This window comes from Solanum tuberosum, unplaced genomic scaffold (genome assembly GCF_000226075.1).
Source record: "Solanum tuberosum cultivar DM 1-3 516 R44 unplaced genomic scaffold, SolTub_3.0 scf00114, whole genome shotgun sequence".
In the NCBI taxonomy this organism is placed as follows: Eukaryota; Viridiplantae; Streptophyta; class Magnoliopsida; order Solanales; family Solanaceae; genus Solanum; species Solanum tuberosum.
In genome coordinates this window covers 483,951-499,619 of record NW_006239038.1, presented here as the reverse complement: position 1 = coordinate 499,619, position 15,669 = coordinate 483,951, and the positions used below count along the sequence as shown (strand labels likewise).

General features: G+C 31.8%; 3 protein-coding genes and 1 non-coding gene across 4 annotated transcripts in view; 2 read left to right on the top strand and 2 right to left on the bottom strand.

Moving 5' to 3' along the window:
- Nucleotides 1–2,161: 2,161 nt before the first annotated feature.
- On the top strand, nucleotides 2,162–4,466 carry LOC102581535 (GATA transcription factor 16-like). The gene is made up of 3 exons (XM_006349767.2): nucleotides 2,162–2,873; nucleotides 2,975–3,109; nucleotides 3,818–4,466. Exons 1-3 carry the CDS (start codon nucleotides 2,853–2,855, stop codon nucleotides 4,166–4,168), a joined length of 507 nt encoding a protein of 168 aa, XP_006349829.1. The 5' UTR covers nucleotides 2,162–2,852; the 3' UTR covers nucleotides 4,169–4,466.
- Nucleotides 4,467–5,899: 1,433 nt separating this feature from the next.
- On the bottom strand, nucleotides 5,900–10,012 carry LOC102596771 (two-component response regulator ARR2). The gene is made up of 6 exons (XM_006349891.2): nucleotides 9,884–10,012; nucleotides 8,684–8,836; nucleotides 8,226–8,591; nucleotides 7,521–7,597; nucleotides 6,389–7,255; nucleotides 5,900–6,002 (listed from the first exon to the last, which is right to left on the bottom strand). Exons 1-6 carry the CDS (start codon nucleotides 10,005–10,007, stop codon nucleotides 5,919–5,921), a joined length of 1,671 nt encoding a protein of 556 aa, XP_006349953.1. The 5' UTR covers nucleotides 10,008–10,012; the 3' UTR covers nucleotides 5,900–5,918.
- A 1,726-nt stretch (nucleotides 10,013–11,738) lies between these two features.
- On the bottom strand, nucleotides 11,739–11,812 carry TRNAT-AGU (transfer RNA threonine (anticodon AGU)). Its single transcript has one exon. It is a non-coding gene; the product is annotated as a tRNA-Thr (tRNA).
- Nucleotides 11,813–13,527: 1,715 nt separating this feature from the next.
- Nucleotides 13,528–15,669, top strand: part of LOC102581198 (protein DEHYDRATION-INDUCED 19 homolog 4-like) — a 5,793-nt gene continuing 3,651 nt past the window's right edge. The window contains exons 1-2 of the mRNA XM_006349766.2: nucleotides 13,528–13,800; nucleotides 15,233–15,375. Coding sequence (XP_006349828.1) covers nucleotides 13,740–13,800; nucleotides 15,233–15,375 — 204 coding nt within the window. The 5' untranslated portion in view covers nucleotides 13,528–13,739. The remainder of the gene's footprint in view (nucleotides 13,801–15,232; nucleotides 15,376–15,669) is intronic.

Sequence of the window (15,669 nt, the reverse complement as noted above, 5' to 3'; positions counted from 1 at the left end):
CCTCATTGTCTATTTGTCCCTTAGCAATTTTGGGGCCTTATCATCTTTGGATTCTCATTCATGAGTGCCACACCTTTTAAATTCTTACAATTTATCAAATCAATAATGTGTGTTTATAAACGTTTCTGTCCCAAACAAGTTGAGATAAATTCATACCAATAATAAATATGGTTAAAACTTTGCATCAAGTTCATTACAAAATCACTTAGAATATGTATTGCATGTATATATTAAGGAATAACTTTTTTACTTAAGAAAAATATAGATAAAATTTACGTATATTTCATCCTTCTCAAATCTTACATATAAAAATATACTGAATATAATATGTTGTTGCCTATAAGATTATGACAAATGGGGAAGTCTAACAAATCATAAAAAGTTACATATGAAAATATATTGAATAGTTTATTTTGTTCTTTTCTAATCTGTTTATTTCAAGTACCACATAGTTGACATTTTTTGTAGACACCTTTCCTTTTTTTTTCTTTTTTTTTTTCCTTTTACTTTTAAGTAGATACCTTTCATTTTTTTTCACTTTTCCTTTTTTTTTTTTTTAACTTTGAATAAATACCACAAAGTTATAAATTTGTATTTATGTTTACATTTAATGATGTTTTATTTATCTAATAATGCAATATTTGAAACATAAAGTGTGCGTGTTAATTTATTTAAATATAAATAAGTCTTTTAATTTGATTTAAGTTAATATTTATGACTAAATTTTAAAGCACGACTATGTGCTATTATAACTTATTAAAATGATCATTGGGATAAGGCATAAGTATCCTCTAGTCTAGAATATGGTCGAAACTTCAGAGACATACTTTAACTAAACTAACGTCCTATTATTTTGAATTCATTTTTTTTTGTAATTTTCTACACCTTTTTGGCTTACCACGTAGTTGAAGCGTGTGAGAGATGTTCGGATGTCACGTAAACTAAAAAGTGTAAAAATTACAAAAAAAAAAGTTCAGAGGTAATCGAACCTTAGTTTATTTAAGATGTGTTATTGAGATTTCGATCATAGTCTAGGGGGATGTTTGTGACTTATCCCAATGGTCATCCTAAGTTGTGAAAATACTACAATAAAATTACGCTAAATCTTATTTGCTATTCGTCACGTCAATCATCCGAAGAACAAAACTATTTTTATGGGGTTGCTATTCTTCACTCACACGATATTATTGTATTGAACTTTTGTCCATTAATCGTCATAATTCCTCATTACTATTTTCCATATTTTGTTTCGTCTTATTTCTAACTCGTAAAAAAATGTTTAAAAAGGTGTCAAATAAATTAAATAATATTACTTTATATTAATTTGGAGGACACCAAACCTTACAAAAAGGTCCATTAAGAGTTGGCTAGAATATTCTTAATTTAAGGTGCTTGTAATAGCACTAGTACTAATAGACAAACATAACAAATTAGGTGTGTTGACTACATGTTTGCATAAATTTTGGAAACTAACTACACTTTTTAATTTGGCTTTATTTGTACCTACCCACCACCTTTTTTTTTTCCGATTTGAATGTGAGATCTTTCTAATTAATAGTAAAGAGCTAGAGCTTCGTATTATTCCGCCTTATTCTTCGATGGTACTATATATATACAATAAATACAACTCCCTCCCCCTTTCACTTTTCTTATATTTGAGTTAATAGATTTAAAAGTGAGTTTCAATCGTCCATATGAACATTCAATATTCGATTTGAAAATGGGTAATATGTTCCTGCTCAATATGGTAAGTCGATTTTCGGTGATTTATATCCATCCCTAACCAAAGATTGTCGTATAGTAATAAGTATTCTTAACCACACGTCTCAAATACAAATAACTTGAATATAAATTCTCAAAGTTCATACAAATTAAATTTATTAGACTCCAAAACAAATACTGAACCCGTACGAAAATCCTCGTTTGGAGTTGAGCGGCAAATACAAACTGAATTTGCCTCAAATTGCCAAAAAGTAAAATAAAACCAAATTTTTAATGGCGCCGTTTACAATTAAAACCTTTTTTTTTGGCGGGTAAGAGTATTAAATCAAAATTTTCATAAAAGGGTATTTTAGTCTTTTCATCTCCCGATCTCCTAGGGTTTTTCCGTACTCAGTTTCCTTATAAACCCCTCAAATTTTATATTTTTTCGGCTACGACTCTTTTATTTTTTGTCCGTTCATCATTATCTTCTCTATCATTCTCGCAGCCTCTGTTTTTTTTTCTTCTTGTCGGTTAATCTATATCCTCTTAGTTCCAGTTTTTATTAAGCTGAACTTCAGTTTATTGAGTTTTTTGTTCATTTTGAGTATTGAAGTTGAGCTTGTTAGTTGAGGTGGAGGAATTTTTTTTGATTTTTTTCTGCTAATTTGGGGATAAAAAGTGTTTATTCAGCTGGTTTTTGCTGTTTTGTCATCTGGGTCGTGCTTAAGTTTTGGTGAAAATACTTGTTTGTAAGTTGTGATCGTTGAGCAGTGGTTGATCAAGGTGTTTTTTTCTTCATTTTCTTTGAGCTATAGCTGAGGTAGAAGTTTCTCTGGGTTTTTTTTCTGTTAATTTGGGGATAAACGTTCTTTATTCAGCTGTTTTTCTCCATTTTATCATCTGGGTTGTGCTTAGTTTCTGGTAAAAAACACTTGGTTGTGAGTTGTGATCGTTGAACAGTGGTTAATCAAGGTGTTGTTTTCTTCGATTTTCGTTTAGTTTCTACTTATTAGCAGAAGTAGAAGAAGTTTCTTCAATTTTTTTCTGCTAATTTGGGGATAAACGTTCTTTATTCAGCTGTTTTTTTTCCATTTTATCATTTGGGTCTAGTAAATTTGAGCTGTGATTGTTGAGAAGTGGTTAATCCAATGGTGGATACAAGTGATAAAGTGAGTTATTATGCGATATCCTTTTGTCATTTGATCATTTTTTTCACCATTTATTTGTTGATTAGTGTTTGATATGAATTTGTTATCTATGGTATTTTTAGGTTCAAGAAACTGGAGAGATGATTGGGCAAAATCAAACCCCAGAAAGGGTCTCATCAGAGACCAATCAAAAAACTTGTGTTGATTGTGGAACCACAAAAACTCCTCTGTGGAGAGGTGGACCTGCTGGACCTAAGGTCAGTAATTTGGTCTTAATTTTACTTGATCGATTTTTGGTTATGTAGTTTGTTTTGTTTCATCTTATATGATAGTGTTTGATTGAGCTTGAAATGATATTTTGACTTGTATAATTGTTATATGAATAGTTAAACAACGATTATTGTCGAAAATTAGTTGAATTGTATTCTTGAAAGTTGTATATGTAGAAGGATTACTTATTGTGGAATTGTGTTTTAGATAATTGTGACATGTCCAATCAAAGGAAGTTTCATAAATAGAAATTTGTGCTTGTCGTTTTGGGTATGTTGCTTGGACTCTCCAAGATGTTGCCTCACCGATACCAAAAAATGCACTACTTTTGGATGATCAAACATGCCCTTAGTGTCTTTTTTGAAGAGTTTAAACAATATGATTTGGTCTTAGTGGCTTAACTAAGATTTAAAATATACATAATTGAACCTACAAAGAAGCCATGGTGGTTCAATATCTTTTATATACAGTGTAATTTTTTGATGAAGGTGGTTTGGATATAGTACCTAGCGTCGCTCCTTTAGGTCTATAATCCCAAATTGGCTTGTAAAAGTGTTTAGGTTTGAGATTGTGATTGTACCAAAATGATCTTTTACTTTGTGAGTTACGGCTTATGACACATTTTATTATAGGGTGTCTATGATTTTACTCAAAAAATATTGAATCTAATGATTTAATCATGATGGTGAATGCAGTCATTGTGTAATGCATGTGGAATAAGGAGCAGGAAGAAGAGAAGAGCTCTTCTGGGATTGAACAAAGACGACAAGAAATCAAAGAAATCTTTGAGTAAGAGCGTTGTTAATCATCATCCTCAGAACCAGAGTAGCAATAGCAGTAGCAGTACAAGCAGCAGCGGAGAAAGTACGAATAATGTAATAGTGAAGAACGAATGCATTCCATATAAGAAGCGATTACTGCATTTTGATCGAGAAGTCGGTTTGCAAAGACCAAGATCAAACTCTACACACAGAAGAAAGTTAGGTGAAGAAGAACAAGCAGCATTCTTGTTGATGGCTCTTTCATGTGGTTCTGTTTATGCTTAGTAGAGGAAGAGAATGTTGTACTTATTGTTGTGTTTGTAGTACCTTTTTTGGGTCGGTAGAGTAAGAGGGGATAGGTGCAAGAGTAGAATCTAGAATGATAAGAAAAAGAGCTAAATCAATTTGAGAGCTCATAAGAATGTAGACTTGAGGATTGTGTTGTAGTTTAAACTCAATTAATTTTTTTTTAATCTAAGTTGAGTTCATTGACTTCGTGTGATTTATAAGTAACGTGTTTGAGTTGTAGAAGCAGTTACTAATGTTTGTATTAGATAGTTGGTTTATGTCACAATTTTTTCAACTTTCTGTGTCAAATGCTTTATGTAGTGAACTGTCTTTGTTAGAGTTAATCGTGTATGCAACTCATTTGATCAAGACATAATATATAAATGTGTTATTTAACTTGATCTTATTTCACAGTTTTACCCTTTAACTTTGGGTATGTATAAGTAGACACTTAAATTTGTGTAAAGTTAAGCAAATAGACACATGAGTCTTATGTGACACAATACATGTAGGACAAAAAATGACATGTAGGACATATGTGTTTATTTGTTCAATTTTATATAACTTTAAGTGTCTAATTGTGTACATTCAAAGTTGAAGAACATAAATGTGATTTGAAGCTAAGTTAAATGTCATATTTATTTATATCAATGTGTTGGGACAAGAGAAAGAAAAATAAACTAAAAATGCTTGTACTTAGTGGAGTTGTGGTAGTACATTTTTTGTTTGGTAGAGTGACAAGACAGGTGTTGAATAAAATGATTAATCTAAGTTTTATTACCTACCTCAAGTACCACTTTTGCTTTCTTTCTATTAAAACACATTTTGATTTTGAGGTTGTTAAATACTTCCTTCGTTTTATAAAGAATGATCTGGTTTGACTTGACACAGAGTTTAAGTAAATAAAGAAGACTTTTAAATTTTGTGGTCCTAAATTAAAGTTATGTCAAATGTACAAAATTGCTCTTAATCTTGTGATTTTAAATATGCCACGTGGAAAGCAAAAAGTAAAATGTTACCAAAAAAAATATATGTTATTCTTTTTGAAACTGACTAAAAAGGAAAAGAGGTCATTCTTTGTGAAATAGAGAGAGTATTTGTTTATAAACGATTCAACATCGATCTGTGTTTGAATATAAGAGAGTGACAATTAAGATATGAAACTCATGAAAATGTGATAATTCAGATATACAACTCATGAAATAAAAAATAAATTTTAGATATTTTTACTCTTTATTATTATTATTATTATTATATTATCAACAGACCAATACATGTGAATCATATAGTAAAATTTGTCTCATTTTTGTTGGATGTATTCATCACGTGGTTAAGCAAGCAACAGTAGAAGCATCTTCTTTTTCATGATTGAGGATTATTTTGTGAACATATTTTTCTTATTATTTTAGAAAAAGAGAAAATGAGATTTTCGTTTTCTCTAACCATATTTAAATATCAAATGTTGTTATATGTGTATAACAATCCGTAACTATAAAAAAATAGTATAATTTTCTTTGATACATAAATATACGAAAAAGTAATGATTTCAGTTGAACTCACAAAGCTTAATAACAAACTAAAAAAATTCTAGATACTTGAAGATCCAAATCTGAACACTAAAATCAATCCAGAAATGAGAAAAAAAATCAAAATTATTCTAGTTTAGAGTGCAAACATTTGCTCAAAACCGGAATCCAACGTCTAAAAGTTAGCTTCAGTGTACGAAAAACGGAGTTTCTTCAACCTCTTACATTGAAAAATTTCCTAATGTATCCTCATTATCGTCGCCAAATTCATCATATTCGACCGGTTCAACACTTCCTTGTTGTTGCTGGTACAAAAAAGTTAATCCGAATTAGTAAAACGTGGGAGTTATGAACTCAAGCAAGTTGGGGGCGGTTATATAAATCCTCATTGACCATATTGCACCACTAAACCTCATCTTTAGACAAGTCTTATAAAAGTAACGAATAGATAGGAGTATGAAAACAACATACTCAGTGTAATCCTACATGTAGGGTCTGGGGAAGGTAGAGTGTACGCAAACCTTACCCCTACTTGGCAAGGTAAACATGTTGTTTCTGATAGACTCTTGGTTCAAGGAAAAGCGTATCAAAGCAGATACTATAGAAAAATAAGAGTACGAGGACTAAAATACTCCGAGATAACATAGGAACTAGTATTGCAGCGATGTAAAGATAACAAATTAAGACCAACCTGCTCGAGAAAGGCACTCATGAGGTCCTCTTGATCAAATGGCTCAGGAAAAGTGGTACTCTGATAGCTTGAACTAGGATATCTTTCAGCGTTAACATGTGGACGAGGCATAGGATTAACATGTCCAATTTCTTGCCCGCTACAGAGAACTGCTTCTGCGATGGGACTATTACTATTTACGTTCTGTCCAATCTGCTCCATTGACAGAATTCCGTGGTGTATACTAGAATGATAAGACGTATCAAAGATTGATCCAACATTATGCTGATACAGCTCGTTGAAAATATCATCAGAGTTAACATCTTCCTTAGTTGTTGACATTGCTGAATTACCACTCATAGGAAAGCTGCTTCCTGTCAACGATATGTTCTGATTCAATGAGCAATCTATCGCTGAAGATGATGCTTGGGGAACCTGATTGTACATCCTATCTCGTGCATTGTGAACGAGACCATTCTGTGATAGGAACTTATTGGATTCTCTTAGCATATTGTGAGCTTGTAACTGTGGTTGAGAAATCCGTCCTACTGGCATATTCATTCCCAAGTAGGACGGATTTTGTTCCACGACTGTTGGGATTCCATAAAGCAAGTTAACTTGCTTAGTACGATCGTTCATCTGTTGCTGACCTTGATATCTCAACATGGGATTTTCATAGCTAAAGTGGTCTCTCTGGTCTGCTAACGGAACAAACATCGGAGAATTTGTTGCAGGCCTACCCCATGTGGCTAGATTTTGAGCAGGAAATTGACTAATAGGTGCAAGAGCTTGAAAACGGTTAGACATTGTCCCAATGGTTGGTTCCGAGTGTCCCATGATAGCATTATTCGGTTCACTCTGATACTTCCGTAGAAGCAGTCTGTGTTTCTGCAGCAAATAGTTGCCACTAAGTAAGTATTTCAATCAATCAATCAACCACGCCTCTAACAAGTACTCAATCAATCGATCAATCAACTAATCAGTGTCGCCTATATGGGATCATTTGGTTTCATTGTGTTATATTCTAGTTATTTTCACCATTGTTTCAACCTACTAACTAGTGACTACATGTTGCAAGATCCATGAAATCATTCACCAAAAAAAGGTTTCGTAAACATGATATATACTACATCTTGAAATGGGGAAAATGTACCTGAAGATGGCTAGCAACATGTTCTCTTTTTAGCCCCGGAACATTCATCAGTTCCAGAATTTTCTTGGGAACTGCCTCTGTATGCATAGATAGAGTTAAGACAACAAGGAATACACAGAAGATAATATTGACTGTTGATAAATTGTATAGACAAGTTCGCGACAGATCCATCATTTCTACACAATTTTCTAGTATTGTAACAAATAAAGAGACAGAAGCATGGAATTCAGGTACGGACTAGCTCTGTGTTGATGAGGAATCACACTACTGAAATGAGGTCTCTAAACCGAACACATTACCAACAAAATCAGGAAGAAGAGAGAAGACATAAGACAAGACGGCAACTTGGTTATAATAACGATAACTCAGCTGATAACAACTCTGTCTATCATGTGTAAAGTTGACAGATTTCTATCCACTTCTCGCGATAGAAACTAACCAAACAAATCAGGAAAAACGAAATCTTTTCCTTGGTGAGTAGTAAATTCCTGTTTAAAACAACAAGGCACAGTAAATAGAGAAAGATACATGTAAATGCATAAACGAAACACAAAACATGAAAACAAGACTACACATCAGGGGTAGTGTATGATTTTTATGAAACTTCTGATGCAATATAACCAGACAATAGAAAAAACATAGAATTACATCAACAAAGTTAGTTTTTTGTAAAAATATTCAAAAGAAAGGTGAAGTGGTTCATACTGTCCATTCCAAGAAAGTTGACAGCATCTACAAACTTTCTATGAAGTTCTGCTGACCAAATCGTACGTGCCTTCTTCAATGTGGTTGTATCACTCCTTTCTTCCGTTTCATATTCCTCCGCCTTTCTTTTCCATGAGCTTTTCAACCCCCCTTCATTAGTTACACACGAATACTCAACTTCTTTCGGTTGTTCCACATTTCCTGATTGATTCAATATCTTGCACTTCCACTCGTCCTTATTTTGTCGAACAATGTGTTGCCAAATGTTCTGTAGTGACTCCATGCTCACCGGTTTGGTAAGACAATAGTGTGCTCCATGAATCAAACATTTCATAACTACACTTCGACTATCATCTGCAGACATCACTACTCAAACACAAATAGTACAAAAGATCAGCATTTCTAAACTTAGGAGCGAACGATTAGTTAGTTTGTATTACATGAAACAGGATACTCACTTACAACAGGCAGGTCCATCTCCAGAGCAATATACTGAAGAAGTTCAAAACCATCCATGTCTGGCATGTGGACATCGATTATAACCAAGTGAAAGTAGTTTTTGTTTTCGCGTAGCAATGACAATGCAGCCTCTTCTCGATTACACGTGGTGACTGGAAGAATCCATTGAATTAAAACCAATTGTGAGGAAGACAAAAGAAGTAAGAAAAAATGTTCTGTTCAGGATCAATTCTCTGCATAACCATTTTCGAAATCACCTAAAGAACAACTTCTACTCCATTCCATTTTATGTCGCGAGGTTCAGAATAAGAGGATCAAGTCTACTTAATATCAGATTCAGAGATAGAATCTTCAAGTTTCTGAAACAAAATTTACATATTTAGAAACTACAGAAAAAGTATTATAAGTCGAAACATATATGAAAACCAAATTGATCAAAAGAAGAAACTCTTCAACTCTCTGAATAGTAACAATACCACATAAAGTAGAACAAAAGGGATACTTTTTTAATGGTAAAACTCCTTTCTAGTGAGCTTCCTCATATTATCGGTCTCAAACCTTGAAAAAGTGCATTAGATTGCGCGATTTACAACTACCCTAAAATTGGTTAATTTCAAATGAATCCTACTTGATATACTTTTCCTTGAGTCGAGTGTTACCAAAAACAACCTCTCTACCTCCCAAGGTAAGAGTAAGGTCTACGTACACTCTACCTTACCAGACTTCACTTGTGTGATTACAATGAATAAGTTATTGTTGTACAATGAATCCTACTTGATATGCTTTTCCTTGAGTCGAGCGTTACTAGAAACAACTTCTTTACCTTCCAAGGTAAGAGTAAGGTCTACGTACACTCTATCTTCACCAGACTCCATTTATGTGATTACACTGAATATGTTTGAGATTTCTTGCTCATACTAGGGGCGGAGCATGAAGCCCTGGCTTCGACCTTATAACTTTTGCTCGAACAATGTATTTCTATTAAATAACTCCACTAAATATATACACATATTAAATTAGAACGAAGTTATTAACAGTTCAAATCGTTAACATTCTAACGTCAAAACTCATAAATTTCGAATCTTGACTCCGCCTAGACAACATATTTCTCCCAAAAGAACTCAAAACTCAAAAAAAAAAAAAAAACTTGAACTTAATAAAAATATTGCATGAAAATAGTTGAGCAAAATATTGAATACCTTCATATTGACACTTCTTAAGCATTTGTTCCAAGTTGTTTAAATAAAACGTATCATCATCCACCACTAGCAACCGGAACGTCGGAAACTCGCCGGAGTTCAAACATGCACCGGAAGTAGACATGAGATTCTTTCTTCTTCAATTTTTAATTATCAAGAAACAAATAGAAATATATAATACATGAGGAGCAAAAAAAGAACTTTCTTTTGGTGCATGGACTAAATTTGAATGTTCTTGCTCGACTAAATTTGGATGTTCTTGCTCGACTAAATTTGAATCGCGCGCGAAAAGTATAATTTTTCCTCCAAAAACTATTACATTATTAGGGTTTGAACCCGATATCTCTGATTTATGTAATATATTTATTAATTATATCCTGTTTATACAAATTATTTTTTAGTTACTTCTATTTTGGGAGTTAGTTTGTTATTTAGGGTTTTATTATAATATTTTTAAATAAACTTTACGGATTTTAAATTTATTGAAAAGTGCTACTCATGATTCATGAAGAGTTTTAGTGTTAGTAGAACTCTTTTTTCGGATTGGTTAAATATATTCTATTCATTGATTAATTTACAATATGTTAAGTTTTAACTTTTAAGGGATTATTTAATAGTTCGTCAATCAAATATGGTATAAATTTAATTCTACTTATTCCACCATATTCCATGTATCAAATAGTCCCTTAATATCTAGTTTTATTTTATTTTAATGCCTTTTCGATATATTGTTTTTTTTACTATGTAATAAGTGTTTTTCTTTTAGTAGTACAAGTTATTCTCTGCGTCTCAATTTATGAGACATTTTTTCGTTTTTCCGAGAGTTAAACTGTCTTAGTTATCTGAAAATATGCATATTGAATCATCAATTTTTTTTGAAATGAAATTTATATATTTGTAAAGTACATAAAAATTACTATAAGTCATAATAATTGATAATTCAAAATACTTAAAAATATATAAAAAATTTACAATCAAAGATAGAATTTGAATATCAAAATCGGAAAAGTGTATAAACTAAGATGGAGGAAGTATCAGTATATACTTTTAATTAATAATCTTCAATTCAACTAGTAAGGTAAGTCAATATTCTAAACTTTTATTTATGGTTACAGTACAAAAATTATATATATAAAATTATAAAAGTTTAATAAAATAACATTTTTATTCTTACTATTTGGATATCCCGATTAGTTTATGGATAAGCATTGAAGTTTCGAAAATAGATTGGTATAAACATGGGAAATAAATTTATGTAAAATATAAGTTTTAATATAACTATAAGTTAATGACAATATGGTAATTGTTTAGCTTATTAATACTACCTAATTACTATTTACTAGTTGATAAATTGGATGAAGCTGTGAAAGATTAAAGTAGTTAAATGTAGATTTCACATCTGTCTAATTTTTGACAAGCCTTATTTATTTGTAAATTGATAAATATTTTAAATTTTAATTATTTTCATTAATATTTGAAAACAAAATAGTTGACTCCTATTAATAATAAAACTACTTATCATCATCAATCACCATTATCAACCTCGTATGACCAGCAACAATCGCCACCATGAACCACCACCTTTAGCTACGATTACTACCATTACCATCTAATACAATTATTAACCTCTGTCATCAACTGTTGCATATGATTTTAAGTATTCCCTTGTTTTAATTTATGTGTTACCTTTCAAATGTTAAATTTTTAAAAAGTTTTTCGTTGACTCAATTTTTTTTATATTCCTTAAATTAATTTGTCAATTATTGTGACTTATAATATTTTTTACATAATTTTCAAAAGAAGAATTCATGTTTTGACTATCGAACTAATGACGATAGGATGGTGAAAAGGTAAATGCTCTCGTTGAGAGTCGAACTCAAGACCTCCCGCTTACTAAACGGGTGCTCTAACCAACTGAGCTACGAGAGCTTTATGTCATCTATTTTTCTTTATATTGCCATATCATCAAGTATATGATAAATCCCAAAATGTTTCATCATTTATTAATGTTCCTTGAAGGGATTAAGAAACCACACGTGTTAGTTCCTTATTTTAATGGATAAATAGGTTCCAACATTTACTTATATACTTATTTTTAAAAATCTACCAAACTCGATTGAAACAGTTTCTTAAACTTCATAAAGATAGGGATAAGATTTGTGTATACCCATAATTTCACTTATGAAATTACACTAATTATATAATTGTTTGTTATTGTTGCAGTTGCCGCCTTTATTAGCTTAATTTTTGCATCAAGTTATAAATATTCACCATGTGTAATTTTATTTATTGTATCTAATAATCATGGTCTTCTTTCTTTTCTTAAGCTATTCGTTATGTTTTTTCTTGAGTCGAAGCTCTATCGAAAACAATATATATATATATATATATATTGTTCTCCCTAGATCTCACTTATGTGATTATAGTGGATATATGTTATTATTGTTGGTAATAATCAAGGTGGAGATTGCATTTACTTTGTGTTGCATTATACATGTTTAATTTCATGTACGTACGTTCATTTTGTAGAAAAAAAGATTAAAGTAATAAGAAAAGGGAGTTTGAATTTTAAATAGTAATATTTGGAGTTCAACTTGAAAGTTCATTTTAATGAGTAAATTAATTATTTGGTATATAAACATATAATTATGATTTGCTTCTAAGGGAACTATGATGTATTCTTTTTAATAATTAATTGTTCTTATTCTAACACATGTATTTCATTACAACATCAAGTCAACATATTTAATAGTAGCACTGTATTAGACATTAGATTAGGAAAACATGACCTCACACCAGCGCAAAAAAAAAAAAGAAGTTTAGTGTATAAAATATTTCGTATTTATGTAGAATTTGAGGAAGAATTACACTTTAAAGATGTAAAGTAGACAATATATCATAATACAAACATTAGTGATTGCTTCCACGACTCGAATTAGCAAAAAAATCTGAATTCTAATACATATACATGATTTTGATCATTTTGTCAAACCCATAACTCATAAGTTAAGCCTACCATATCATCTTTATTCATGAATTTCAAAAAAGAAATCTCCCACGAAAGAAAGCGTACTCCAAAGTGGATACTTAATATCACATTGTAAGCCGAAAAATAAAATCCTTTATTGACTTTTATCTTTATAAATTAGTAGTCGACAAAGTTATTCGATATTCATACTAGTAAGAAGTACTTCTTTCATTTCAACTTATTCAATCTACTTTTCTTTACACTTTATTTAAAAAAGAATGATTTTTTTTCTCTTTTTGCAACTCGTTAATTTAAACTTTTCATTATTACAAAACTAAAAGACATTTTGATACGCTTAATATATCTTAACTTCAACACCATAAAATTGAAAAAATCTTTTGTATTTTTTCAAACTCCGCGTTAAATCTAAATATGTCAAATAAATTAGAGTCTCAAGGTGCACGCAATCGGACCCGACACCACTATTGTCCAAACTTGCTCACCAAGGTTCCATATTTTCCAACAAAATATACAATATACACATCATGATGAGTCAAATTGACACAATTATGTCCTGTCAAGTGGTGTGATGGTTATTTCGTAATTAAATCCCAAATTCAAGCCTTAATTCATAACTCAAAATTCTATATAAATTTGCAACACTTGTTACCGGTGATAATTTGGAGGCTCTTTCTGCTAATTTTCTCCTCCCATTTCCACGAAACTTCGCGAAGAATTTCCAAATATCTCATTAGGGTTTTCAAAAATTTATCATAAAGTTTTGATGTTTGAGAAATTTTAGTATTTGGGAATGCAATTTCTTGAACATTTTCTAAAGATTTAAGCTTTAATTTTGTGAATTTTTTGAAAAAAATTTGGGATAATTTGATGGATTCTGATTCGTGGATTCGTCTTTCCACTTCTTCACGACGTCACCAATCTCGATCAGGTTAGTGTTATCTCACTTAACTTTCCATTTTCAGTTTGGTTAATTTTTATTTTTTGGGGAGTGGGGGATTAGGGGAAGGGGAAATGAGGGGATACTATTAAGTGGAGAATCGAACACTCATCAAGGTGAAAGTTTGGATTTTTATTAACTGAGCTACTAAGATTGGTATGAGGGTCAATTTATCTAAATTTTTTAAAGATAATATATGTGTAGATAGCATTTGAACATAGAAAGTCTTTTTTAGTGTGTGTGTCTGGGGGGGGGGGGATTTCAAGGAGGAATTAGTTTGTGAGCTGTGGTTAAGAAAATGAAAGAATGTAAAAGGAAACTTTACATTTCTGGGGGAAAAAGGGAACTTTACATTTGGAATACTGGGTTTTAGTTTATGGTGTTAGGGGTTTAGCAATAAGGTGAAAGTTTGGATTTTATTTAACTGAGCTACTAAGATTGCCCGTTGGGCTAGTGTGAGGGTTAATTTTACCTAATCTTTTTGATGATATGTGTAGATACTGGATAGGGGGATTGGAAGGAGGAATTAGTTTGTGAGCTGAGGTTGAGAAAATGAAAGAATGTGAATGGGAACTTCTTTTCTGGGGAAAAAAAGGAAAACTTGACATTTGCAATCCGGGGTTTTAGATGGTGTTAGGGGTTTAGTATTTTCTTCTCTTTTGGCTTACTCAGTGTTCTTTCCTTGCAAAAATAAAGGGGGTAGAGTATGAGGTCCAAGAAAATCATTTTCAGTTTGAATTACTTAGAATGAACAACAAACAACAGCAACATACCTAGTGTAAGATCACAACTGGGATCTAGGGAGGGTAGCGTGTATGCAGACCTTACTCCCGGTAAATTAGAACTGAATATTTATTGTAAATATGCTTAAAGATCATTAAACATGAAAAAAATGAAAATAGTAAGTGTTTTTTTTTAATGAAGAAATAGTTTGTGAGCGTAGGTCAAGTGATACTATGTTTTGCTAGAAAAATAAATCAATCGAAGAGGAGACTTCACATTTGCATTTCTGGGTTTTTGTTTCGTATGGAGTTCAGTTAATATATTGTTTACTTCCCTTTTTTCGCTTGCCCGAAACAGCTGGTTCAGAGTATGTGGTCCATGCGTCTTATTTTTGGTGGATTTGTGTATTAATTGTTTATTTCATTTAATTCATAGTTTTCTATAAGTATCTTTAAGATGTTCAAGACGATAATAGTACTAGTTTGCTCCCAAATAATATTAAAGGTGCCATCTATCTTGTGACAGAAGGAGTTTTTGTGAGTTGAGGTGATATCCAATATGTTTACCCAATTAAAAAGAAAAAATACGAAGGAGTTACATTTGTACTGCTTGGTTTTGTGTTTTCTCTTTGTGGTGTGTTTGAATTGTCATAAAGGATTCTTTATGGTTTTTGTGATTGAAGTTGGGTTGTATTGTGCAGACTTCTATAATATAATAGAAGAGTATGAGGGTGAAGAGGAGTCAAGGCCGGAGTTCCTGTGCCCTTTTTGTGGCGAGGATTTTGATGTTGTTGGCCTTTGCTGTCATATTGATGAAGAACATGCTATTGAGGCTAAGAATGGGGTATAGTATATGCACAGCTCTTTACTTATTTCTTCTTTATTTTTCCTTTTAATCGAGCAATCATATTGGCATTGAGACATAGCTGAATTCATTGACTGGGCTATCATCTGAAAAGTTTTTTAACACCCAAGACTATCTTATATGCAGGAAAATGTTGAAGTTTTGGACTTCATTAATCTTCTAATTTCTATGCTGCATTTCTGCTTCTTGAAGAAGCGTTGTTTAATGGTTTAGCTTATTTTTTCCATGTTTCCTGTGCTTGTAGGAGGGGGGCACCGGGGGGGGGGGGGGGGG